Source organism: Saimiri boliviensis, chromosome 6 (genome assembly GCF_048565385.1).
Source record: "Saimiri boliviensis isolate mSaiBol1 chromosome 6, mSaiBol1.pri, whole genome shotgun sequence".
NCBI classification, from domain to species: Eukaryota; Metazoa; Chordata; class Mammalia; order Primates; family Cebidae; genus Saimiri; species Saimiri boliviensis.
The window spans coordinates 126,338,168-126,362,896 of NC_133454.1; the positions used below are offsets into that span (position 1 = coordinate 126,338,168).

The 24,729-nt window shown below is 59.7% G+C and overlaps 4 protein-coding genes across 21 annotated transcripts in view; 3 read left to right on the forward strand and 1 right to left on the reverse strand.

The window, feature by feature from the left end:
* TOP6BL (TOP6B like initiator of meiotic double strand breaks) overlaps positions 1 to 2,899 on the forward strand; it is a 106,745-nt gene extending 103,846 nt beyond the window's left edge. The window contains exons 15-16 of the mRNA XM_010351979.2: positions 2,490 to 2,710; positions 2,810 to 2,899. Coding sequence (XP_010350281.1) covers positions 2,490 to 2,710; positions 2,810 to 2,875 — 287 coding nt within the window. The 3' untranslated portion in view covers positions 2,876 to 2,899. The remainder of the gene's footprint in view (positions 1 to 2,489; positions 2,711 to 2,809) is intronic.
* On the forward strand, positions 2,848 to 6,175 carry RCE1 (Ras converting CAAX endopeptidase 1). Of its 5 annotated transcripts, none has more exons than XM_039470448.2 (8): positions 2,848 to 3,276; positions 3,401 to 3,503; positions 3,602 to 3,681; positions 3,945 to 4,023; positions 4,528 to 4,695; positions 4,824 to 4,895; positions 5,157 to 5,219; positions 5,513 to 6,175. In XM_039470448.2, exons 1-8 carry the CDS (start codon positions 2,848 to 2,850, stop codon positions 5,746 to 5,748), a joined length of 1,230 nt encoding a protein of 409 aa, XP_039326382.2. In that variant the 3' UTR covers positions 5,749 to 6,175. The 5 variants fall into 5 exon arrangements, with proteins under 5 accessions (XP_039326382.2, XP_074257858.1, XP_074257857.1 ...); XM_074401755.1 differs by having other exon boundaries at positions 3,043 to 3,276; positions 3,598 to 3,681; positions 5,102 to 5,219; XM_039470449.2 differs by having other exon boundaries at positions 3,043 to 3,276; positions 3,598 to 3,681.
* Positions 6,176 to 8,331: 2,156 nt separating this feature from the next.
* Positions 8,332 to 24,729, reverse strand: part of PC (pyruvate carboxylase) — a 120,435-nt gene continuing 104,037 nt past the window's right edge. For all 13 annotated transcript variants that reach the window (XM_003941214.4, XM_074401747.1, XM_074401749.1 and 10 more), the window contains 12 exons: positions 24,078 to 24,260; positions 13,072 to 13,216; positions 12,596 to 12,685; positions 12,291 to 12,512; positions 11,578 to 11,734; positions 10,844 to 11,084; positions 10,483 to 10,732; positions 10,032 to 10,276; positions 9,749 to 9,928; positions 9,423 to 9,671; positions 9,043 to 9,183; positions 8,332 to 8,959 (listed from right to left, as the gene is read on the reverse strand). In XM_003941214.4, coding sequence (XP_003941263.1) covers positions 8,711 to 8,959; positions 9,043 to 9,183; positions 9,423 to 9,671; positions 9,749 to 9,928; positions 10,032 to 10,276; positions 10,483 to 10,732; positions 10,844 to 11,084; positions 11,578 to 11,734; positions 12,291 to 12,512; positions 12,596 to 12,685; positions 13,072 to 13,216; positions 24,078 to 24,260 — 2,352 coding nt within the window. In that variant the 3' untranslated portion in view covers positions 8,332 to 8,710. The remainder of the gene's footprint in view (positions 8,960 to 9,042; positions 9,184 to 9,422; positions 9,672 to 9,748; positions 9,929 to 10,031; positions 10,277 to 10,482; positions 10,733 to 10,843; positions 11,085 to 11,577; positions 11,735 to 12,290; positions 12,513 to 12,595; positions 12,686 to 13,071; positions 13,217 to 24,077; positions 24,261 to 24,729) is intronic.
* Positions 16,330 to 20,383, forward strand: LRFN4 (leucine rich repeat and fibronectin type III domain containing 4). 2 transcript variants are annotated; one of them, XM_039470446.2, is made up of 3 exons: positions 16,330 to 17,211; positions 17,652 to 19,010; positions 19,544 to 20,383. In XM_039470446.2, exons 2-3 carry the CDS (start codon positions 17,662 to 17,664, stop codon positions 20,103 to 20,105), a joined length of 1,911 nt encoding a protein of 636 aa, XP_039326380.1. In that variant the 5' UTR covers positions 16,330 to 17,211; positions 17,652 to 17,661; the 3' UTR covers positions 20,106 to 20,383. The 2 variants fall into 2 exon arrangements, with proteins under 2 accessions (XP_039326380.1, XP_074257855.1); XM_074401754.1 differs by having other exon boundaries at positions 16,331 to 19,010.

The following is a 24,729-nucleotide window of genomic DNA, read 5'->3' on the forward strand; positions in this document are numbered from 1 at the left end:
GGGAAGGTCTCTTAATTACCAAATTTTGCATTTACCTCCATTGTATCTGAACTATGTGCAAAATCTGGCACTGTAAGACTATGACTTGCCTGGTTTTTGCTTCTGTGAGCTTTTTTCTTCACCTACTTTCTTCTGGTCAACCCTAAATAGTACTCATCCTGCTTTCTCCCCAGCTTCCATCTTCTATCCCAGCTGTTGACTACTGCCTCTGGGCTGGACTCTCAAATTGGTATGACTAGCCAAGGCCTCTACTGAGTGCCAATGGGAGATTCATTTGCTGACTAGGCAGCCCCTCGTGGAGGTCCCGTTGGTACCTCAGTTTCCTTTCTCCTGACTAAAGTTACTACTTTAGTCTCTGTCACGATTAATAGCACGTTATCCAATTTATTGCATCTGAAATCTTAGATTCATTCAAGTAAGCCTCTCATTCTTTTTTTTTTTTTTTTTTTTTTTGAGACAGAGTCTCACTCTATTGCTCAGGCTGGAGTGCAGTGGCGCAATCTCAGCTCACTGCAACCTGCGCCTCCCAAGTTCAAGTGACTCTCTTGCCTCAGCCTTCTGTGTAGCTGAGATTATAGGTGCCCACCACCATGCCCAGCAAATTTTTTTTATTTAGACAGAGTCTCGCTCTATCACCAGGCTGGTGTGCAATGGTGCGATCCCTGCTCACTGCAACTTTCATTTTACAGTTTCAAGCAATTCTCCTGCCTCAGCCCCCGGAGTAGCTGGGACTACAGGCACACATCACCATGCCCTGCTAATTTTTTGTATTTTTATTAGAGACGGGATTTCACCCTGTTGGCCATGATGGTCTCAATCTCTTGACCTTGCAGTCTGCCTGCCTCAGTCTCCCAAAGTGCTGGGATTACAGGCATGAGCCATGGTGCCCGGCCAAATTTTTGTATTTTTAGTACAGATGGGGTTTCACCATGTTGGGCAGGCTGGTCTCAAACTCCTGACCTCAGGTGATCCACCTACCTCAGCTTCCCAAAGTGCTGGGATTACAGGCTGAGCCACCGTGCCCAGCCAAGCGGCCTCTCATTCTCATGCCCTACATCCTGGTGATCACCAAGCCTATCACTTAGGCCTGATGAATACTTTTGATTCCTGGTGATGCTTCCATCCCCACTGTCTTCACTTGTCATTGGGCTCTTAAGGTCTTCTGGTCTCTAGTTCCATCTAAGCCACACCTTTGAAAGAATGATCTTTCTTTAGTACAAAATTACCAATACATTTTAACAGTGCTTAAAACTCTTTACTGACTTCCTATCTCCTACAGATGAAAATCTGTTTCTAGCCACCTCTTTAGCCCCAGTTATTCGAGAAGCTGACGCCAGTTCAAAGCTGCAGTGAGCTATGATTCCACCACTGCACTCCGACCTGGGTGACAAGCAAGACCCCATCTTCCTGTTTTTCTTTTGAGAGCCCATCTTTAAAAGACAAAAATTTAGGTAGGAGGTTGTTTTATACCTTTGCATAGTTTACTTGCATAACTTTCAGCATAAAATTCCTTTTCTCTCCCTTGTCTTGTTTGGCATATCACTCTTCATCCTTCAAAACCTAGCTCTGGGGTGGAGTGATGGCTTACGCCTGTAGTCCCATCACTTTGGGGAGCAGGGGCGAGAGTATAGCTTGAGACCAGCCTGGACAACACAGTGAGACCCCGTCTCTACAAAAAGTAAAGAAAACTGGCTGGTGTGGTGGCACGCGTCTGTGGTTTCCGGTACCCTGGAAGCCGCAGCTAAGGCAGTAGGATCCTTTGAGCCCAGGAGGTCGAGGCTGCAGTAAGCCCGGACCGTGCCACTGCACTACAGCCTGGCCAACAGAGTCTCAAAAAAAAAACCCAAAAATGCCCAGTTCAGGCATCTCCTCAGGGAAACCTTTCTAAACATCCAGAGGTGGTCGGCTTCCCTCTCTGTTCTCACTTTGGGCTTTATACACACGTCTGCATCCCTCCTAGCATCTGTGAGCTTCTCTCAGGGAAAAGCTCGTTGATCTGCATCCCCAGGACCGGCTTAGGAAGAATCTATCCATCTAAACTCAATTTAATTTGATAAATGAATCAGTTAAAAGAGTAGGAAAGCTGCCTATGGGCACTGCCCAATTCAACATGAGCAACAAAAGGAGACAGAATTGAGGCTAGAGAGGTGAGGGGAGACAGAGGCTGGCAGGGAGGGGAACTTGTCAGTGTAGACTCCAGAAAGAATCTGTGCGCAGAAAGCTACTGAGCGGCCTAACCCAAATGAGGGCTGGGGACAATCTCCCGCCCAGGTGAGGGGGAGAATAGGGAGGCCTGAAACCTCTCTGCAGCCTCGGGCTGCTCCTGAAGCTCCCGGAGCTGCAGGGTTTTGGTGTGGATGGGATTTGCTGATAGGGATGCGGTGGGAAGAGCCCCTCGGCGCCCTTTCTCCCCGTTTCCCCCTGCCTAAGGGTCTTTCTAGTACAGGACCATGAAAGTAGAATGAAGGGGGCTTGTTGTTTTCTACTAGATACCAGCGGGCAAGCAGAAAACAAGAGGCTCAAGAGGGGCAGCCCGAGCGTGGAGGAGATGCGAACTCTGCATTCTGCCAGGGCCCCAAGCCCGTCAGAGGCTGCCCTGGGCGGCCCGGACCCCACCGCGGCCCCCCTCCCTCCTAGCGGAAGGGAGGCCTGGGAGACTCACAGCAGGGCCCTGGCACGGGGCAGGGCGAGCCTTGGGAGCCGCCTGGAGGTAACCGGGCGAGGGCCGCGAGGGAAGGGCGCGGGAGGTGGTGCGGGCCACGGGCTGCTGCCGAGGGTTTCTCACCCTGGACCCCCTTTGTTCTCGCAGGACGCGCTGTGGTTGCAGGAGGTCTCCAACCTGTCAGAATGGTTGAGTCCCAACCCTGGGCCTTGAGCCCGGTCTCTCTCTGCGAGTGTCCGCCGGCCAGGAGGTCGCAGGCAGCCGTTCTCCCGTGGTTTAATAAAACTGCGCCGCGCTCATTCCGTCCGCTTCCGCTTTTGCTTCCGCGTCGTGCCGGGGCGGGGCGGGGCCTGGAGCCGCGCCGCGGCCTGGCGTCACCCACGCCTCTACGCGGCTGCGTCACTGGTGCGCGCCGCGGGTCGGGGCGCGATGGCGGCGCTGGGCGGGGACGGGCTGCGCCTGCTGTCGGTATCGCGGCCGCAGCGGCCGCCCGAGTCGGCGGCACTGGGCGGTCCGGGGCCCGGGCTGTGCTGCTGGGTGTCCGTGTTTTCGTGCCTCAGCCTCGCCTGCTCCTACGTGGGCAGTCTCTACGTCTGGAAGAGCGAACTCCCCAGGTGCGGGGGCTGCGCGCGGCCGGAGCCCTCGCCCCCGCGAGGCGGGGTCGTGGGCGGAGCTTGGGCGAGCCGGGGGCGGGGCCGCGCTGATGGGCGCCCGCAGAACTTACTGTCCCCTCCGTAGGGACCATCCCGCCGTCATCAAGCGGCGCTTCACCAGCGTCCTGGTGGTGTCCAGTCTCTCACCCTTGTGCGTGCTGCTCTGGAGGGAACTCACAGGCATCCAGGTGCGAAGGAGGCGGGGTAAAGGGCAACGAGGGAGAGAGCTCAGGGATCTTTGGGGGAGGAAGCAAGACTGATGCCCCCTTTCCTGTGGCTCAGCCAGGCACATCCCTGCTCACCCTGATGGGCTTCAGGCTGGAGGGTATTTTCCCAGCAGCGTTGCTGCCCCTGCTGCTGACCATGGTGAGTGCTTCTGCTGTATCTTTCTTCCTCTGATCTTTATCAGCCTGGTGCGCGGTGGCCTCTTGATTGTGTTTGGATTTTGGTTGATGGGAGACAGGAGTTTTGAGATGGCCCCAGGGTCCTCCGGTATGCACGGACTGGAAATCCTGGTTGCGAGGATTTCAAGCTTGGAGCCTTACAGGGGCAAGGGCAAAGTTCTGGGCAAAAGCGGTGGGTTGTGGTAAAAGTGTTTTCTTGGATATCTCCCATTTTTCTGCCCTCAGATTCTTTTCCTGGGCCCCCTGATGCAGCTCTCCATGGATTGCCCTTGTGACCTGGCAGATGGGCTGAAGGTTATCCTGGGTGAGTCTTAAAGGCTGAAGGGAAAAGTAGGCACAGGTAGTCCAGGATAATGGGGGAGGGAGTCAGCAGGCTCGTGGTTTGATCTGGACTTGAGGATTGTCATCTCTCTGGGTGTGTTTTCTCATCAGCAAAATGGAAACGATAGAGTTAGGTGGCTTATAAGGATGGATTCCCAGTGTCCAAAAAGTCCCCTGGGGATCCCCAGCAGTATTTGGTGTGGACCAGAGAGCATTGTCCCCTGCCTCCCCAACCAGATCTGGTCTTGGTTAAATTTTGGCATCTCCAGAGTTTGCTTCCAGGATGCCCTGCCTCAGCTAATGCCTTCTCTTCAGGGCATCTCAAGACATTGGGTTTATGTTGTGTCCACACCCCCGTCCTCAGGAGTATTGATGACTAACCTGAGTTTGGCCAGGGTAAAGCTGTGGGAGAGGAGCCCTTGGGGCCTCTGGGGTCTCATTGTCCCATAGCCAGTCACTCACAGCTTGTCCTGACTTCCCTCTGCAGCTCCCCGCTCCTGGGCCCGCTGCCTCACAGACATGCGTTGGCTGCGGAATCAAGTGATTGCCCCCCTGACAGAGGAGCTGGTGTTCCGGGCCTGTATGCTGCCCATGTTAGCGCCGTGCATGGGCCTGGGCCCTGCTGTGTTCACCTGTCCGCTCTTTTTTGGAGTTGGTGAGTCTGGCTAGCTTGGCCTGGTGTATTCTCAGGATGAGAGCTGACAATGGGGCTTGAGGTGAGGGTCAGGCATAGGTGGGAGGCTGGGAGAAATGGCTATGATGTGATTGTCACCTTTTTCTCAGCCCATTTTCACCACATTATTGAGCAGCTGCGTTTCCGCCAGAGCAGTGTGGGGAACATCTTCTTGTCTGCTGGTGAGTTCTGGTGAGCTGGCCTGGGTTAGGGTGTGTGATGATGTCCCTAATGGCCACTCTGGAGGAGGAATTGGGAACAGAGGGCTATAGTATTGGAGGGGCCACTGACCATGGGAGTTGGGGTGCAGGACAGCTGTAGGTGGTGGGGCAGGCAGCCACTGCCCCAGGGGGAAGGGATGGTCGGTCTTTGGCTGATGGGTGTGTAGTGCTGGGGCAGGAAGGACGTGCAGGTGTGGTCACTCGCGGCCTCCCCGTCTCCAGCGTTCCAGTTCTCCTACACAGCTGTCTTCGGTGCCTACACTGCTTTCCTCTTCATCCGTACAGGTTGGTCCTCAGTCTCTCACGGGTCCCTGGGGGCCCACAGGAGCGGGTGGGAGAATGGGGAATACTGTTTGTTCTAGGAACAAGTTCTTCTTCTGCAGTCCTTGAGACAGGCTGAACCAGGGCCCTCAGCTTGGTGAGGTCAGAGAGGTGGAAAGGAACAGAGGCCATGGTGTGTGGGTGGATGGCTAGGGTGGTGGGATCTTGATCTGTTTCAGGGGATGAGGGTCACGAGCACTGGAAGGGCCAGAGGTGGTGGTAGGGCTGCTCCCTGAGCTGCTATCTCCTCTTCCCAGGACACCTGATTGGGCCGGTTCTCTGCCACTCCTTCTGCAATTACATGGGTTTCCCCGCTGTTTGCGCGGCTTTGGAGCACCCGCAGAGGCGGCCCCTGCTGGCAGGCTATGCCCTGGGTGTGGGACTCTTCCTGCTTCTGCTCCAGCCCCTCACGGACCCCAAGCTCTACGGCAGCCTTCCCCTTTGTGTGCTTTTGGAGCGGGCAGGGGACTCAGAGGCTCCCCTGTGCTCCTGACCTACACTCCGGTATACACTATGAACTCTCACTGGCTCCCCAGCCCTCCCCACCAAAGGGTACTGCAGGGGAGGGACTGGCTGGGGTCCCCGAGATCTCAGGAATTTTTGTAGGGGATTGAAGCCAGAGCTAGTTGAATCCCAGGGACCAAGAGAAAGGAGCAGATATCCAAAGGGTGCAACCCCTCTTGAAAGGGGTGTTTACGAGCAGCTGTGAGTGAGGGGACAAGGGGCAGGTCCCAGGAGCCACACGCTCCCTTCCTCACTCTGGACTGCTGCTTCACTTAGCTCCTCTGCCTCTGAAAAGCTGCTCGGGGGTTTTTTATTTATAAAACCTCTCCCCACCCCCACCCCCAACTTCCTGGGTTTTCTCATCTTTTTGCATCAGGACTTTGTATTGGGATATTAAAGAGATTTAACTTGGGTAACATGGCCTTGGACTTTTGGAATTGGTCTGTTTGGGATCTCGTGTGAGGACTCCAGGCAGCTCCTGGGAGTGTGCCCACCACCTATCCTAGCTACCTTGAATGCTGACCTTGGGCTAGTGCATCCTGGCAGGTGGTTCCCTGGAGTTGGGGATAGGCTGGGAGCTCTGGCTGTTGGGGCCCTGTGGCTTCCTCCTTCCTGAACCATGCCCCAAAGTCCTAGTGTGGGTAGGTCTGAGACTGCAAGTACCAGGTGTGAGCCTAGCTCATCCCGGGGCCTGTGCCTTGGCTACAAGGCTCAGGGAGTGGGAGCCCTGGCCCTGGCTCTTGAGCGTTGGAGCCTCTGGCCTATCTCCTGTGGGGTGAGGATGATTGGCCTGAAGCCTCTGCCAGGACCTCCACAGTCTGCCAGCCTTGTTTTTCACAAGAGGAAACAGATTCAGAATGGGAGAGGAACCTACCTTTGAATCACCAGTAGAGGCTTTTCTGGTTCTTTCCACCTTGGACCTCTGCCCCAGAGGAACCCAGAACAAAGGCTGCCACCCTGAGGATGACAGGGACTTTGCTAGCAATACGGTGACTCCAGGGTCCTTCTCAGAACCTGCTAGTATTCTGCTTGCTCTCCATTGTGTTTGGAAGGGTTCTCATTTCCCTGTCTGTACCTTTAAAACTAGATTCTTGAAAGAGTATTAGCCCTGGATCACTTGAGGTCAGGAGTTTGAGACCAACCAGCCTGACCACCATGGTGAAACCCATCGCTACTAAAAATACAAAAACTACTGGGCACAGTGGCTCATGCCTGTAATCCTAACACTTTGGGAGGCCGAGGTGGATCACCTGAGGTCAGGAGTTCAAGACCAGCCTGGCCATCATGGTGAAACCCTGTCTTTTAAAAAAAAAAAAATTATTAAAAAAAAAAAAAACCACTTAGCCAGGCATGGTGGCAGGTGCCTGTCATCCCAGCTACTTGGGAGGCTGAGGTAGGAGAACTGCTTGAACCCATGAGGCAGAGGTTGCAGTGAACCAAGATTGCTCCATTGTACTACAGCCTGGGCAACAGGAGACACTGTCTCGGCAGGTATAGGGGGTGGTTATTAGCCCTTTAAGTCCCATTGCAGGCTTAATTTAAGGAGGTTGTCCCAAGTCCCCTTCCCCGAGGCTGAGGGAAAGAAAAGGGATGTGCAGTCACTCCCTTACGATGCCTTCAGGCTGGCTGTGACTCACTGACCATTCATAGTCCCACACCTGCCTCCTGGTCAAGAAAGGAAGAGGCCCAAGCCCATTGTGACTTGTCCACCCCAGAGGTTAGGACTGGCACTGGGAGCACTGGGCAGAGGGCTGCTGGGTGCTGGGGATGTACTACCTGCTAGGGTCAGGGGTTCTGGGCTCTGCCCGCCTCTTCCTTTCCAAAGGCTGGTGTTTCCTGCATTAGGCTCCCCACCCCCTCCTTCTCAGGAACTGCCCAGCCTCCTCTACCCCTGCCCCCCACCATTCTCCTACCTGTAGGCAGGAGGGCAGTGGTGCAGGCAGGGTTACTATCCCCGTTGCAGGAAAGGGAACTGGAGGGCTGGTCATGGGGAGCGACAGGGTTAGAACCTGAGACCCTGGACGACTCCTCAGCTCCCACCAACATCCTCACATCCAGAGCGCACACCAGACTCTGCTGGATGACCATTCCCAAGGGTCTCATCCACTGCCCAGAAGGTGGTACCTGCTTGCATTTATCTGCTAACTGACGTGGGAGGCCTTGGGTTTTAGAAAATAAAACAGCGGGGCTGAGAGGTAAGTCTGCCAAGGACCTGGGTTTCATCCCTCTCTTACTAGTTACGGAGTCCTGGACGAATTATGTAATCTTCCTGTGACTTGATTCTGTGTCCATAAGAGGATGAAGGTTAATTCCCTGAGTTAATAGGTGTTAAGTACTTAGAACAGGCCCCACCCCTCGAGCAAGCTCAGTACTAGTCCTGTTTGGGGCGTATATGCAGTAGGCACCCAATAGTGACTTAAAATAGGGCCACAATGTCATCCTCAGTACCTTCTGAGGAGGAAGACACAACTGACCTGCCTACCCACAGGGAGCTTGAGAGGCAAACCCCACTGCTAAGTGGTACAGGCTGGGGCTGTACTGAGCATGGGGGTGCTGCACTGGATCCAGCATGGAGGGCAGGGAAAGCCAGTTTTATTGAGCAAACTTCCCAGGATCTGGGACATCTTAGAGCTCCCCTTCCCCCAGGAGATAGGACCCCCTAAACCTCCCCTGGGTCCTAGGACCACCTGACCCACCATGTGTAGTTTCCAGTGAGAAGGTGACCCTTATTTGGCAAGAGATGAACATGTGAGCAGCTGTCGGCCAGGGGAAAGGAACAGATGATGGCTGAGAGGAATGAGCTGCTGCAGGCGGTGTCTCCGGTCCAGCTGTGGACAGGACCTCCATGGCCCAGCCTTCCTGGCCTCAGGCACTGGCTGGCCTGGGCCTGCCGTGCAGCACAGCTTCTGTTGAAGGCTTGGGGACGGCCAGGGTGCTAGCCTGGAGCAAGGTCACTCGATCTCCAGGATGAGGTCGTCACCTTCCAGTGTCATGTCCTTGGTCACATGGACCTTGCGGACAGTGCCCTCCATGGGCGAGGTCACCACAGTCTCCATCTTCATGGCACTGAGCACACACAGGGGCTGGCCCTTCGTCACCTTGGCCCCTGCCGCCACTTTGATGTCTATCACCTTCCCAGGCATGGGCGCCCCAATCTGACCCTTCACATCCTTCAGCGCCTTGGGGTGGAAATGCATCTCCTGCAGACACAGGGAAGAAGGGACATGAGAGCCTGGGCCCAGCCAAGCCCCCCCCATCCAGCTGGCCCTGGGGGAGACAATACCTTTATGGCCTGGGTGTCCTTGACCAGGATGGACCGCAGTTGTCCATTGAGCTCAAAAAAGACCTGCCTCTGGCCGGCCCGGTTCAGGTCACTCACGGCCAGGGCTTTGATGTGCAGTGTCTTGCCCCGCTCCAGCTCCACCTGCAGGGAGGGTTTGCAGACTCAGGGCTAGAGGGCAACCTGGGAGAGCAGTCCCCCCGCCCTGGCCCCAGGAAGTCCCCACACTGGGCCTTGGCTTCTTGTTCTTAAAGGCCTGGCTCCCAGTCTCAGGGGTCCTTTTTGCTCCCACAGTTGCAAGGCTGAGTGACAGCCAAGCTAAACTCTGGAGCTCTGGGGCAGGGGGCCAGGGTGGAGTGTGGACAAGCACCAGAGCCACTGACCTCAAACTCCTCTGCGATCTTGGGTCCCTGCAGGAAGAGGCGTGTATTGAGGCTATCCAGGGGGCCAAAAGTGGCAGTGAAATCCTTGAAGTGGGTGAAGACATCGGGGTACATAGCTGCTGAGAGCACATCTTCTGGGGTCACCTCCTCCCCATGCCGCTCCACCAGTTCCTTCTCCAGTGCCTGCAGATCCAGGGGAGGGAGGGAGGCTCCAGGCCGCCCCTCCACCCTCGGCAGGTCCTTCAGTACCTGGGGAGCAAAGTGGAGGATCAGGCCCGATTCCTGCATCCAGTCCACACCCTCATGTCATGCTGGGGCTTCCCTACCTTGGAGCGAAAGGGTTCAGGGAACCCCCCATGGGGGACACCGATGTAGCCCTGCAGGAACTCCACCACGGAGCGAGGGAAGGACAACTCTTCTGCTTGAGCTTCGGTCTCTGCTCGGCTCAATCCATTCTGCACCATAAACTGGGCCAGGTCCCCCACGATCTTGGAGGAGGGTGTCACCTGAGGAGAAGGCCCTGGAGGTTAGGGTGCCAGGCACCTTGGGGAGGCTCAGCGGCAGGTACACGCATGGCTGGGGCAGGCAGGAGCCCTGGGCCAGGATTACCTTGATGAGGTCACCCAGCATCTGGTTGGCCTCCACGTAGGCCTTCTTGACCTCCTTGAACTTGGAGCCGAGCCCCATGCTGTGGGCTTGGAAGTGCAGGTTGGTGTACTGGCCCCCTGGGATCTCATTCTCATACACGTCCGAGTTGCCAGACTTCATGGTGGCCGTGCAGTCAAAGGCCGCGTACAGCCCCCGCGCTCCCTCCCAGTACTCACTGTAGTCAAACACGCGCTCCAGGGGCACCTCTGCAGGGAGGGAGGCCAGAGTCAGGGAAGGCCTTAGAAATGTGCGGACTACAGAACCCAGAGCTAGCTCAGGTCCGATCTCTGACTCAGGTGACAGGTGGCGGCAAGGCCAGAGCAGCACATCTGGATTCTAGGCAGGCCCAACACGGGCTGGTGGTGGCTGCTGCTTTGAGAGGGGCGTGACCACGGGCTGCCATTCTTCCTACCTGTGTCTAGGGGAGTCCCTCTGGTACAGGCCACTAGGGCCCCCATGCTGGGCTGTGAAGTCATCCCAGACATGGAATCTGCTGCCACATCCACCACATCAGCTCCAGCCTGGGCACAAGCCAGCATGGCTGCCACGCCTGCCCCTGACGTGTCATGGGTGTGGATGTGCAGTGGAAGGTCAGGGAAGCGGTCCCGGAGGGAGCTGACCAGCATGGTGCAGGCCGCTGGCTTCAGCAGCCCAGCCATATCCTAGGGTAAGTGGGAGAGAGAGAGAGAGATGGTAGAGGGGCAGGATGTGTGCCTGTGACAGGGGGACATGGCCAAGGCAGAGAGGGAGAGATGGGCAAGTGGCCCAGGCACCTTGATGCACAGGATGTGGGTGCCAGCCCGCACCAGCTCTTCGGCCAAGCCCATGTAGTACTGCAGTGAATACTTGGTGCGGCTTGGGTCGGCCACGTCACCCGTGTATGAGATGGCAGCCTCCACCACGCCACCGGCACTTCCTGCCGCCTCCATGCCCAGCAGCATGTTGGGCAAGTAGTTGAGGGAGTCAAACACGCGGAAGACATCCATGCCATTCTCTTTGGCCACCTCACAGAACCTGAGGGTGAGAGAGCCCAGGGCTGAGCCCTACCCCACCTCCCTCTGAACAGTCTTCCCTGGCTCCTGCCTCACCCACTCTACTGCCCCTGGGAAATGAGATCTGAGGGTCTGGCCTGGCCGGGGGTGTGGCATCCACAGGCATGAGTTGGGCAAACAAGTGTGGACCAGGCCTTAGAAGATCAGCTGGTGCAGTGGCAGGCTGTGGGAGAGGGCACTGAGCAGGGAGTCCCGAGGCCTGGGTTCTAGTCCCAGCCCTGCACCGAGTGACCTGGGCCATGCCTCAGGCCTTGCACTGCCACAGGAGTGAGGGGTAATTTAGAAGCGTGTCCAGTTCCATGCTTCCCGATACTTCCAAACAGTAGCCCCTGCTTCGTGTGGCTGCAGAGAGACTTGGTGTCAGGCCCACCGTGGGGAACAGAGGCCATCACGACGTGGCTCAGTATCCTCTGGACCACACCAAGTAGTGTCTGCCCACCCCACCGCAGGCTCACTTGAAGACTACGTTGTCAGGATAATTGGTGTAGCCCACAGCATTGGCCCCCCGCAGCAGCATCTGGAAGGGGATGTTGGGGATGAGCTCCCGAAGCTCCTGCAGCCGCCGCCAGGGGCACTCATACAGGAAGCGCATGGCGACATCAAACGTGGCTCCTGCACAGGAACCGAGAGGCCCAGGTCAGCTGTGTGTCTGGGGGAGCCCGCCAGGCCTTGCAGCTAGCTCTGCAGCCCAAGCCTCTGGCCCCAATACCAGGTCCTGCCCATCCTCACGGTGCCTGTGTTCCCTGCTCCAGCCCCCACAGATGTTTCCCTTGGCTGATATCTCAGGGGCAGACCAAGCTCATTTGTGTCCCTTCTATGCCCCCTTTATAATCCAGGGGCACCACTGCAGGGAGGCCAGAGTCAGAGAAGGCCTTAGAAATGTGCTGACTCCATGACCCAGAGACAGACACATCTCCTCTGTCTCTCTGTGTTATAATCAACTAAGACGAAGGTGTCTCCTCCTGACCCCGAGCCTCCCGGGATGCACCTGGCCTCAGCTCAGCAACCTCATGCCAGCACCAGGCCTGGCCGGAGAGGACGCTGTGCCTTCTTCAGTTCTTTCTCTTTGTTCTTCGTGTTAGCTTGTCCCCAGTGGCCTACTCCTTTGGGACTGGTAAGACAGTGGGCACCCAATTCCTGCCAGGCACTGCCCAACATGCCAGCCTACCTCCCCAGTTCTCCATGCTGAAGAGCTTGCTGAAGTTGTGGGCAACATAGGGGGCGATCTTTTTGAGATCGTGGGTGCGCACACGAGTGGCCAGCAGTGACTGGTGAGCGTCCCTGAAGGTCGTGTCCATCAGCAGCAGCCCCGGGTGGTTCCGCACAGCTCGAGCAAAACCCTCAGGCCCCTCTCGAAGCAGGATGTCTCTGAAACCAGCTGGGGGCGGGCCTAGGGCAGACAGGGACATTGGTGTCCATCCTGCAGGTGGCATCCTTTCTTCCCCATGAGTTGACAGAACAGATCTCACCTACCTATGGGCACCGCAGGGACAATGGGGTCCGTGGGGCTGGGGCTGGCCTTGACAGGAATTGGGGTGGTTGGGCCGTTTACCATGACATGGCCTGGGGAAAGAGCAGGCAGTGGGTACGGGTGGGCTGGGTAGAGGCTGAGTCGAGGGCAGCAGTGAGAGTGGGTGGGTTTGGGGACAGGGACACATCACTCCAGGATCCCTGGGCTTCTAGCTGGCCCTTGTCCTCTCCAAAGCAGAGGCCTCCTGGATCCAGGCAGTGGGGACCTCTTGATGGAAAAGGGGGGGCCTCTCAGATCAGGAGCAAGGAGGGTGGTGAATGGAAGGGTGAGGGACAAGAGGAGGCAGGTCCAGAACGAGGGCAGGGGTGAGGGGCAGGGAGCACTGGGAAGTTCTTTGGTCATGGGGAGTGGCAAGGAGGTAAGAGCAAGCGATTGGGGAGGAGAAAGCAGGGGAGGGGAGTGCAGTCTCAGGCCAGACCGAGGTAGTGCAATAGCTTCTGGGCCCGGTTCTGTGCGGGCCGCAGCTGGAACAGCTCTGGGTTCTCATCAATGAACTGGGTGTCCACGGTGCCGGCCAGGAACTGCTGGTTGTTGAGCACGTTCTGCAGGAAGGGGATGTTGGTCTGCAGGACAGAGGCGGGTGGGAGGGCATCACCATGCAGCATAGACAGGGAGGGGAGAAGAGAAGGGGCTAGAGGAACCCCCCCCGGGCCACCCCCAACTCCGGCAGAGCCCCCTAAGCTGTCAGGGGCTGGGTCTGCTCCTTCCATCCTTGTTTACCCCAAAGCATGTGCTGAAGGCCACCCCTCCTGCCTCCCTGAAGCCTAGAATAAGGCTCAGCCTTTCCTCCAGCGGCATGGCCCACAGCAGCCACCCTTGTCCCCCTGCCCACGCTTCTCTAAAGAGGGCCCTGCCTGCAACAGACCACGCTCTGGCACTCTTACCAAGTCACTCCTCCCAGCTGAGTCCAGCGGGCACACTCGAACCTTGCTGCTCTCTCCCTGGACTTCTAAGCCATCTTGTGTTCCTGTCCTCTTCCTCCCTGGCTCCTCACACACCACATGCTCCCCAGGTGGCCCCAGCCCAGGGCTGCATCGCCAGTTACAGTGATCCCAGCACTTGGAGTTTGCCTCCAGGGCCCAGACCCAGAGATGCAGCTGCCTCCCAAGCCTCTCCTCGTTCATCCCTCACGAAAGTTCAGCAAGTCCATGACCAGCTTCCTGCCTGCGCACCCAGTCCTGTGCCCAGTGGGTGCCCCACTGTCCCCCCAGTTACCAAAAGCTGCATCCATCACCCTCACCACCCACTCTTCCCCAACACTGGTCAAGCCAGAGGATTCGACCAGAGCCATTTCTGGACCTTGTGACCTCTTCTCCATCTCCAGGCCACATCCTCCACCGCCGCCTCCAGCCACATCAAACTGGCCTTGTGCTCCACACCTTCGCACCTGCCTGGGACGTTCTTCCTGAACATCTGAACTCAAAGGCCATCGTCCTGTCCTCACACCCTCAGCAGAGCTGACCTTTCTAGCAGGCTCCAGAGGAACCAGCTGTAGGCAAGTGCACCTCTCGGCTTCATCATTTCGTTTGTCTGCATGGGAACCCTTGGGGGCAGGGCGCTGCCTGAGGCATGTCAGTGGGCTTTGTATACAGGGGCCCTCGGTTCCACTCATTAAATGCCTGTGTGACAGTATGAGGCTGGGCCAGGGCAAGAATGACTTAAAGGGCCACATGGGGACATGGGAGCCAGCACTGCGAGAGGCGCTCCAAGACCGTGAGGCCACATGGCTGGGAGCTTGGTCCTCCATGTGAAAGCATGGCCTGTGGTCGTGTAGGCAACAGCCCTGTAGGCAAATTTCCACTTCAGTGAAAACATGTCCATGCGTTGTCATTTATTCATGATCTCTGCTGGCACCTTCGATAGGGACTCAAAGCCACCCGGACCTCTCTGAGCTTGGCCTCTACTCATGGACCCTTATCACCTGGAGGCCTGGATAGGAAAGGTACCTCCCCCACCAGCCTGCCAGGTGCTCACCAGAGTGGGGCCGGTCAGCAGTGCTGTGCCTGTCTGCCCCTGAGCCTCACCCCTCCTAAAGAGATGCTGACATTTCAGCTGGACCAAGGCATGGCATTGGAGAAGGGATGCAGCTGGTCAAAGCATCCAAAGAACCCGAGCACGCAGGGTGAGGACCCTCGGAGCCCTCCCTTTCCCACACTGCATCTCCCTTTGTAGATATCCCCGCTCTGTGATGGCTGAGCCACCTATCCTCCCCTCCATACTGTAAGCTCCATGGGGGCAGGAACCAGACCCATCTGGTTCCTGATGAACCCAGCTCCCAGCACTGGGTGGCACATGGTGGATGCAGATAAGCATCTATGTATAGAGTGAATGAAAAAAAATTTTTTGAGACATAGTGTGTTGCCCAGGCTGGAGTGCAGTGGCACAATCTCAGCTAACTGCAACCTCTGCTGCCCGGGTTCAAGCGATTCTCGTGCCTCATCCCTACAGACATGCACCACCACACTCAGCTAATTTTTGTATTTTTTTTTTTTTGAGACGGAGTTTCGCTCTTGTTACCCAGGCTGGAGTGCAATGGCGCGATCTCGGCTCACCGCAACCTCCGCCTCCTGGGTTCAAGCAATTCTCCTGCCTCAGCCTCCTGAGTAGCCGGGATTACAGGCAAGCGCCACCATGCCCAGCTACTTTTTTGTGTTTTTAGTAGAGACGGGGTTTCACCATGTTGACCAGGATGGTCTCGATCTCTCGACCTCGTGATCCACCCACCTCGGCCTCCCAAAGTGCTGGGATTACAGGCTTGAGCCACCGCGCCCGGCCCTAATTTTTGTATTTTTAGTAGAGTCAGAGTTTTGCCATGTTGGCTAGGCTGGTCTTGAACTCCTGACCTCTAGTGATCCACCCCCGCCTTGGCCTCCCAAAGTGCTGGGATTACACTGCACCTGGTGGAGAGCATTTTTGATGGGAAAAAGAGGAACAAAGACCTAGCTGGTGCCAGTGCACAAGTTGACCTGGACCAGGACTGAATCCTCCTCATTTTACAAAGGCCACCTGAAGCCCCATGACTGGTGATAGTGAGAATGGCTTCTGGCTGCCGGTAAGCCCCTCTCAAGCCACAGCTGTCCTCCCCTCTTGCCCTAGGAAATGGTTAAGTGCCATCCATCCCTCCTGGCCTACAGGAGGACCTTGTTTTCAGTGGTCAGGTAACTTGCCCAGGAACTATACTGCTGTGCCAGCAGGATCAGAATTCCAATCTTGAGTTTCCCCGGGTTTCCTGCCACCTGGCCCGTCGGGATCACGGCTAGAGGGAGGAGGAGGAGGCTGGCTGAGGTTTAGGTAGCCTGAGGACAAGGAGACGAGGGGAGGTGGTGACGGGCACAGGCGGAAGGGGACCAGGCTCGCCGAGCCACCCAAGCCTCAGCTTTCTGAACCAGGAAGTGGGGAACGTCGCCCACCACACGTCGGGATCCCTTCCTCTGAGCTGAGCTGGTTCCGGGATGCTCTCCCAGGGAAATGGCCAGGCGGGGACAGAGCGGGAGGGAGGGGCCGCGCCGCGAGGATATACAGCTTCTCATTGCGTGCCCCGGGCGGCTGGGAAGCCAAGCCGCGCAGACCAATCGGGCCCGAGGCGGAGGCCGGTTGGCTCCTGGAGCGCCTGGCCTGTGGGACGGGCGGGGTAGCTGGGGAAGAGGTGGGGTGAAGGGCGGGGCAGCGTGGGCGGGGCGCCTGCCTGGAGGCCGAGCCCTCTCGGCCCCACCCCGCAGCAGCCCTACCAGGGGCGCCGCCCCAGCCCCTCCGCCGCCGCCGAGTCCCGTGCGGGTTGGGGACCCTCCACGTGACTCGGTGATGCAGAACGGTTGTGACCTTCAGCGTGTATCTGGGAACGCGAGGGTCTCAGCAACAGTGCGGGTTTGCGCCCGGCCCTGCCCGTGGGTGCAGGAACGTGTGGGTGTGTGGGTATGTGTGGGTGTGTTGGGGAGGATGCCCAGCGACATGTGACAAAGACTCCTGTCTCCGGGAGATGGTGAAGAGGCCCGTGAGCAGGCGCTTTGTCTGGCTGTCTGCAGAGTGAGGTTCGCGACGCGGCGGCGGGCGCCCGTGCGGTGCAGGATGCCGGGGCGCCAGGGTGGCCGGGGGCGCGCGCGCCTGTGCCAGGGTGAGTGCGCTGCGGCAGCGCTGGGGCACAGCGCGGCAGGCCCGCGCCGGCCCGGGCCTCGGGCGTGACTAGGCGCCACCCGTGGGCGCTGCAGCAGCCGCGTGTCCCCGTGACCTCGGGAGCCGGCCGGGGCCCGGGTGGATCCCCGTGCGCCCCTCCCCGTCCGCCCTCCACGTGCGTGTCCGCGGCGCGCGCGCCCGCCACCGCGCACCCGCTCGCCTGTCGCCGCCGCTGCCGCCGCCGCCGCCACCGCGAACCGCGCCGGGAAAAGGTGCCGGGAACCAAGCGAGCCGGGGCCGCGGGCCCGAGCGCCATGGGCCCGAGGGTGGGCGGCGGGTGGCCGGTCATCCCCGGGCCTCGCCCCCGCGGGAGAGCGGCCTGGAGTCGGCGGGGGCCGGCCGGGCTCTCAGGGAGGCCGGCCCGCGCCCCCTGAGCGACGGACACCAGGTGAGGGGGCCGCCGGGAGCAGCGCGGGGACCGGCCTGGGAGGGGCCGCGGTCTTCAAGGGAGGTTCGGGGGGCACCTTCTCTGGCGGGGGAGGGGATGGCACGGAGCGGGGAGGGGGTTGGCGATTTCTGAGGCCGCCTGGGAAAGGAAGTTCCGGGACCCTCCCTGCTCTCTGCCCTCCTCCGCTTCCTGCCTCATGCCTCACCTTGTCCCCAGTGCCTGGACTTCCCCTTCACTGTTTGGGAAATGTGACCTTTGTTCCTGGGGGGGCCTGGCCCTGCAGGCCCCAACCTTCCCTCATCCCTGGAGGCCCCTTTGGACCTCTGACCCAGCCCCTCTCCGGGCCAGGCTCACAGAAGCTGGCTCCTGGGACTGTCCTGGGCCCAAGTGGGCACCTGCGCCAGCCCCACCTGTGCCTGGGCTGTGGCCTTTCCCTACAGGGTGCTCACCATGGCCCCGCCGCTCCTGCTGCTGCTGCTGGCCAGTGGAGCGGCCGCCTGCCCACTGCCCTGCGTCTGCCAGAACCTGTCTGAGTCGCTCAGCACCCTTTGTGCCCACCGAGGCCTGCTGTTTGTGCCACCCAACGTGGACCGGCGCACGGTGGAACTGCGGCTGGCAGACAACTTCATCCAGGCCCTGGGCCCCCCTGACTTCCGCAACATGACGGGGCTGGTGGACCTGACGCTGTCTCGCAATGCCATCACCCGCATTGGGGCCCGAGCCTTTGGAGACCTCGAGAGCCTGCGCTCCCTGCACCTGGACGGCAACAGGCTGGTAGAGCTGGGCACTGGCAGCCTTCGGGGCCCCGTCAACCTACAGCACCTCATCCTCAGTGGCAACCAGCTGGGCCGCATTGCGCCGGGGGCCTTTGACGACTTCCTGGAGAGCCTGGAGGACCTGGACCTGTCCTACAACAATCTCCGGCAGGTGCCCTGGGCCGGCATCGGCGCCATGCCCGCCCTGCACACCCTCAACCTGGACCATAACCTCATCGATGCACTGCCCCCAGGCGCCTTTGCTCAGCTTGGTCAGCTCTCCCGCCTGGACCTCACCTCCAACCGTCTGGCCACACTGGCTCCCGACCCGCTCTTCTCTCGTGGGCGTGACGCCGAGGCCTCGCCTGCCCCCCTGGTGCTGAGCTTCAGCGGGAACCCCCTGCACTGCAACTGCGAACTGCTGTGGCTGCGGCGGCTGGCACGGCCAGACGACCTGGAGACCTGCGCCTCCCCACCTGGCCTGGCCGGCCGCTACTTCTGGGCAGTGCCTGAGGGCGAGTTCTCCTGTGAGCCGCCCCTCATTGCCCGCCACACGCAGCGCCTCTGGGTGCTGGAAGGCCAGCGGGCCACGCTGCGGTGCCGGGCCCTGGGTGACCCTGCGCCCACCATGCACTGGGTCGGTCCTGATGATCGGTTGGTTGGCAATTCCTCCCGAGCTCGGGCTTTCCCCAATGGGACCTTGGAGATTGGGGTGACGGGCGCTGGGGACGCCGGAGGCTACACCTGTATCGCCACCAACCCTGCTGGTGAAGCCACAGCCCGAGTAGAGCTGCGGGTGCTGGCCTTGCCCCACGGTGGGAACACCAGTGCTGAGGGGGGCCGCCCCGGGCCCTCGGACATCGCTGCCTCGGCTCGCACTGCTGCCGAGGGCGAGGGGACGCTGGAGTCGGAGCCAGCCGTGCAGGTGACAGAGGTGACTGCCACCTCAGGGCTGGTGAGCTGGGGTCCCGGGCGGCCAGCCGACCCCGTGTGGATGTTCCAAATCCAGTACAACAGCAGTGAGGATGAGACCCTTATCTACCGGTGAGGACCGTGCCCCACACCCGGCTGCACTCCCAGCGCCCTCCCTCCGCCCTCTGCTCCCCACAAGGCTTTTCTTCCGCCCCTCCTCTCTCTGTGGCTGACATCCCCTCCCCCATGTGGCTGCTGGACTCTTGGAGCAGTGGCCTGGCCTGACTGCCTGAGGAGGCTGGGGCTCAAGGGGCAGCAGGAGGACCCCACCCCCTGACATGTCCTAGGTGTCACTAAGCTGTGTTGGCCTCCTTGGCAGCAAGTGGCGGGTGGGTCTGTCTGAAGCACACGGGCGGCGCCTGCAAGCGTTACTTTTGCGTCTGCTGTGCCATCCCCTACCCCATCCTCCTTGCTTGCCTGGGTCCTGTGTCTCAGGACTTGCGCTGTCTCCTGGCCACTCTCATGCCTGTTCGCCTTCCTGAGTGAACACAAGAACCGGAGTGGTTTGGGGGGAGGGGCTGTTTGGAGCTGGGAGCACAGGATGGGGAGATGAGGATGGGGCTAGACTCCAGCCCCGGGCTCTGACCACCTGCCCTTGCCCGCAGGATCGTCCCAGCCTCCAGCCACCACTTCCTGCTGAAGCACCTGGTCCCTGGCGCTGACTATGACCTCTGCCTGCTGGCCTTGTCACCAGCCGCTGGGCCCTCCGACCTCACGGCCACCAGGCTGCTGGGCTGTGCCCACTTCTCCACGCTGCCCGCCACGCCCCTGTGCCACGCCCTGCAGGCCCACGTGCTGGGCGGGACCCTGACTGTGGCCGTGGGGGGTGTGCTGGTGGCTGCCTTACTGGTCTTCACTGTGGCCTTGCTGGTTCGGGGCCGGGGGGCTGGGAATGGCCGCCTCCCCCTCAAGCTCAGCCATGTCCAGTCCCAGACCAATGGAGGCCCCAGCCCCACGCCCAAGGCCCACCCACCACGGAGCCCCCCGCCCCGGCCCCAGCGCAGCTGCTCCCTGGACCTGGGAGACACCGGCGGGTGCTATGGTTATGCAAGGCGCCTGGGAGGAGCCTGGGCCCGACGGAGCCACTCTGTGCACGGGGGGCTGCTCGGGGCAGGGTGCCGGGGGGTGGGGGGCAGCGCCGAGAGGCTGGAAGAGAGTGTGGTGTGATGGAGGGGGAGCAGCTTCTCTTATGCTCCAAGGGACCAGCCTCGTGCAGCAGAGGGCCCGGGGCAGCCACCTGGCCTGGGAGTCCCTCCCTGGTTTTTATTCTCGGTACCTCAGGCTCCCCTGTGTACATGGCGGGACAGGGGGCCCTTTCCTTGGTTCTGGCCTCCAGACCAGGGTAAGGGGCAGGTCCCTCCATCAGGTGCTCACAGCCACCAAGGCAGGGGCTGCAGCCACCAAGTGGGAGTCTTATTTATAATAAAATTGTTGAGGACACCTCAGTGCTAGTCTCTGGTCTTGTCATGGGGGCCGGTAGTGGCACACAGACGAAGGCAGGGCTGCCAGGTCCAGCACGGGCAGCCCCAGCAGCCTGGGGCCTCCCGGGTTCCTGTCCATGGGGGCAACCCCAGGCAGCAGTCAAATGCTGTACCAGGTGTCTTCTGACCTGTGGGACCATGGGCTTGGGCCGGCTGCCTTCCCTCGCCTGTAAATGCAGTTAATACCCCTTCCTGGTAGGTGGTGGCAGGGTAAAGCCTGGATAGTAGTAGCACCTTCCCCATGGCGCTGTAGGGCAGCCACAGGACTGGACTGAGTGACAGGAGTGGGTGGGAGGCGGCGCAGCCCGTCTGGGAGAGGGGACCTGGGTTGAGCAGAATTCAGTGAAAAGTTCTCATGACTCTGGTGCCGACAGCCATGTCTACCACCTCCCAGGGGGTCCTGTGGACTAGTAAAACGCCACCCCAAAGGAACCGGAAGGGCAGGGAACCCCATTGCCCTGCCACGATCCTCTGGAAGGTCCCTGTCAGAACTGACAGCAGCTCCTGGCTCAGCTGTGCTCTGGGCCTTCCTGGGAAGGTGGCCTTTGCCCTCCCTTGTGGCAGGGAGAGTAGCCCGGTGGGCACACAAGCCCTGCTCTGCTTCCTCTGCTGGGACCCCTGGCCAGGCCCGGCAGCCTCTGATCTGGCACAGCCCCTGCAGCCTCCTAAACTACCTGCTTCTAGGCACTGGCAGGGGGGAGGGGGAAGGGGGCGCATGGGCACACGTGGTTCTCAGCCCTGCAGAGGGTCAGACTCCCCAGGTACTGTCTTAAAACTCAGAAGGTGGCACTGGCACCCCAGCCCACAGCAAACTCACTGCACAGATGCCCTGGTGTTTTCTGTGTGAGGCCAAGGCACCACCGCTGGGCACCCAAGGTGAGGCAGGCGCTCTAAGGTGCGAGTGTTCATGTGTGCATGGGCCTGGCTCACACGTGTGTGCCTGCCCTCCCAGCCCCAGAATCCGCAGCTGGAGGTGGCCTTCAAGAGCCTGGTTTAGAGGAATGGGAGCAAGGTCCTCTACCGAGAAGGGTGTGGGGAGTGAACGCCATGGAGGAGTGGGCATGTGGGACGGCGAAGGGACAGGAGCACTAGGGCTGCCACGCCAGCCACTGGCATGAGGCTTAGGGTGTGGCGAGAGCCAGCGGCCCGGTCCTGCTACGCACTTGAGGAGGACGTGGCACCTCCAGATACCACAGACACTTGTCCTGCTGCTGGCCCCGTGGTCACAGGCCCTGGTGCCCCTTTCTCCACCTTGGTTGAGGGGCGTGGGCGGTCTGAGGGGGAGGATCTTCCCAGGCCTTCCAGGGTGCAGTGCAGGTGCAAGGTCCTATGGCCCAGGGGACCAGCTTGGTCCACAGGGAGCTGCTGAGGGCAAGGAGGGAGCAGAGGGACTGAGGCCCAATCCCAGGAGCCAGCCAGGACCACGTAGCAATGGGCAGGGGCAGGCGAGGGGGATGACCCAGGTCACTCAAGCATGGCCATGCAGCCCCTCAACACTGAAGCAGCCGCAGGACCTCCTGCCAGCACACCAAGTGCTGCAGCAAGGTGCGGGCGGAGCACATGATGTGGACAGCTGATGTCGCAACACACCTCTGCCCGTGTGCACGACGCGGACGCCCAAGAGGGAGGCTGAGAGTACATGGAAGAGTACACACCCCCTGGCCTCTGGGAAGCACACTGCTCCCTCTCGAGGTGGGAGACAGGCCGGCCACACACACAGACACAGGCCTAGAAGCCTCCAGGGACGCCTGAGACCGAGCAGCCATGTGGACAGGTAAGAGGAGCGACCGCAGGAACGTGAGGGGACAGCATAGCCCCTATATCACCCTCCCCACCCCAACCAGCTGCGCCTCGACGACAGGCAGGTCAGGGCTGAAGAAGCTGCAAGGGCACGAGGCCAGGGTGGAGGAGCCGACGCTGACACCCAGCACAGCCCACCCTGTGGGGATCCCCAAGAAGAAGATGGGGTGGTAACTCCCACAGGGGCTGAGGGCCAGAGCCCCTGTCCTCCGGCTCTTCTTGCCCTGCTGTTCTGAGGGTGGCACCCACGGGACATGTGGGCAGGTGCTGGCTTCAAAGGCCGAGGCGGTATTTCTTAGCTGTGAATTTCTCTCTAGCTACAGACGCCGGTAACAGAGCCCAGCAAAGGGCTCTTTGGATCCTAAATATCCATTTAGGGTCCTCCTGCCACATGGGGCACCCCCGACAGCCACCCAAGACAAGCTGAGCTGTAAGCCCACCAAGGGTAGGGCCCCTCACCTCCCAAGCCTCTAGCCCAGGCGTCCCCAAACTTTTTACACAGGGGGCCAGTTCACTGTCCCTCAGACCATTGGAGGGCCACCACATACTGTGCTCCTCTCACTGACCACCAATGAAAGCGGTGCCCCTTCCTGAAGTGCGGCGGGGAGCCGGATAAATGGCCTTGGGGGCCGCATGCAGCCCGCGGGCCGTAGTTTGGGGACGCCTGCTCTAGCCCATGCCTCCAGCTGCACCCCCTGCCTTCGGCTTCCCCTGAAGCATCTGACACTGCGTGCACCAGGCCAGGTGAGGAAGGAGGGGGCTGGTGGGGGCCGGACTGTAGCAAAATGACCGCATCTACATGGGGCTTGGGCTCTTGCCCAAGGAGGGGATCCACATTTTCCAGAAATTAAGAATTAGCGCCGGGCGCGGTGGCTCAAGCCTGTAATCCCAGCACTTTGGGAGGCCGAGGCGGGTGGATCACGAGGTCAAGAGATCGAGACCATCCTGGTCAATATGGTGAAACCCCGTCTCTACTAAAAATACAAAAAAGTAGCTGGGCATGGTGGCACATGCCTGTAATCCGAGCTACTCAGGAGGCTGAGGCAGGAGAATTGCCTGAACCCAGGAGGCGGAGGTTGCGGTGAGCCGAGATCGTGCCATTGCACTCCAGCCTGGGTAACAAGAGCGAAACTCCATCTCAAAAAAAAAAAAAAAAAAAGAATTAGCTAGGAGGCCAGGCACAATGGCTCACACCTGTAATCCCAGCACTCTGGGAGGTCAAGGTGGGCAAATCACCTGAGGTCAGGAGTTCAAGACCAGCCTGGCCAACATGATAAAATTCCGTCTCTACTAAAAATACAAAAATTAGCTGGGCATGGTGTAGTGTGCCTGTAATCCCAGGCTGAGGCAGGCTGAGGCAGGAGAATTGCTTTAACCCAGGAGGCAGAGGTTGCAGTGAGCCAAGATCACACCACTGCATTCTAGCCTGGGCAACAGAGCAAAACTCCATCTCCCCCACCCCCCAAAAAAAGAATTATTTGCAGAACTTGGGTTCTGGGTTCTCGACCCAAACCTGTGGGATCAGGATTTTCAGAAGGGAGGCCTGATAATATTTCACACACATTCCAGGTGATTCTCACCCCAGAGGGGCAGGAAACAGTGGGTCTCCCCGGAACAAGACTAGACACGACGTGCCTGAGGAAGCGCTCTGGCCAGACCATTCCCAGGGACACTTGCAGAGTCGGAAAGCCACTGAGTCTGGTGTGCAGCTGCGGCTGAGGAGAGCCGCTGACCTCGACCAATCAGTCAGGGGCAAGGCTGGGGTGGGGCCATATGCCAGGCCCTTGGCAGGGAAGTGGACAGCTAGGGGACACCCCAAGGGCTGGGAGCAAAGGCAACGGGGGCTGCAGCCTCTCACCTTCACACCTCGGACGCGGAACTCTGCCAGGGCTCTGCTCATCTTAGTGGCAGCTGTGGGGTGGTCTTTGCCGTGGGCGATGACTTTGACCAGCAGGGAGTCATAGTGGGGCGAGATGACAGCTCCTTGGAAGGCAGAAGCGTTATCCAGGCGGATGCCCATGCCCTCTCCGCTGCGGAACACCTGTGGGGAGGGTGCAAAGTGAGGGCCTGGGCCAGAAACCGCAGGAAAAAGGGGCCTCCACCTGAGGCTGGCCAGGCGTGTGCCAGCAGCCGCTGAGAGCCGAGCGTGGGCTGCCTGGCTGTTCAGGTTTTGCTCTGTTTTTGCCACCAAACTCAGGAGTGTGGTCCCTTCTCTATGTCCCACAGAGTCACTGCCTCCTGCTCTGTGTGAGGAGCTGGGAAGGGCAGAGGAGGCGAGGATGCCTGCCAGAGAGTGGAGAGGGGTCCGGGCAGGCAGGGGCCAGCCCTGCCTCTGTTCCCACGGACCTGCTGGCCCTGCCTGAGCAACCCTCTTGCCTTTCAGACTCATCCACGTGTCCACGCATTCATTCCACGGCGTGGATTGAGGTCGGCTGACCCAGCCGCTAAAGGGCCTCTCCACGGGGCTCCCAGACGGTGAGGGGACGTGCAGGCGGGCGACAGGGCCTCCA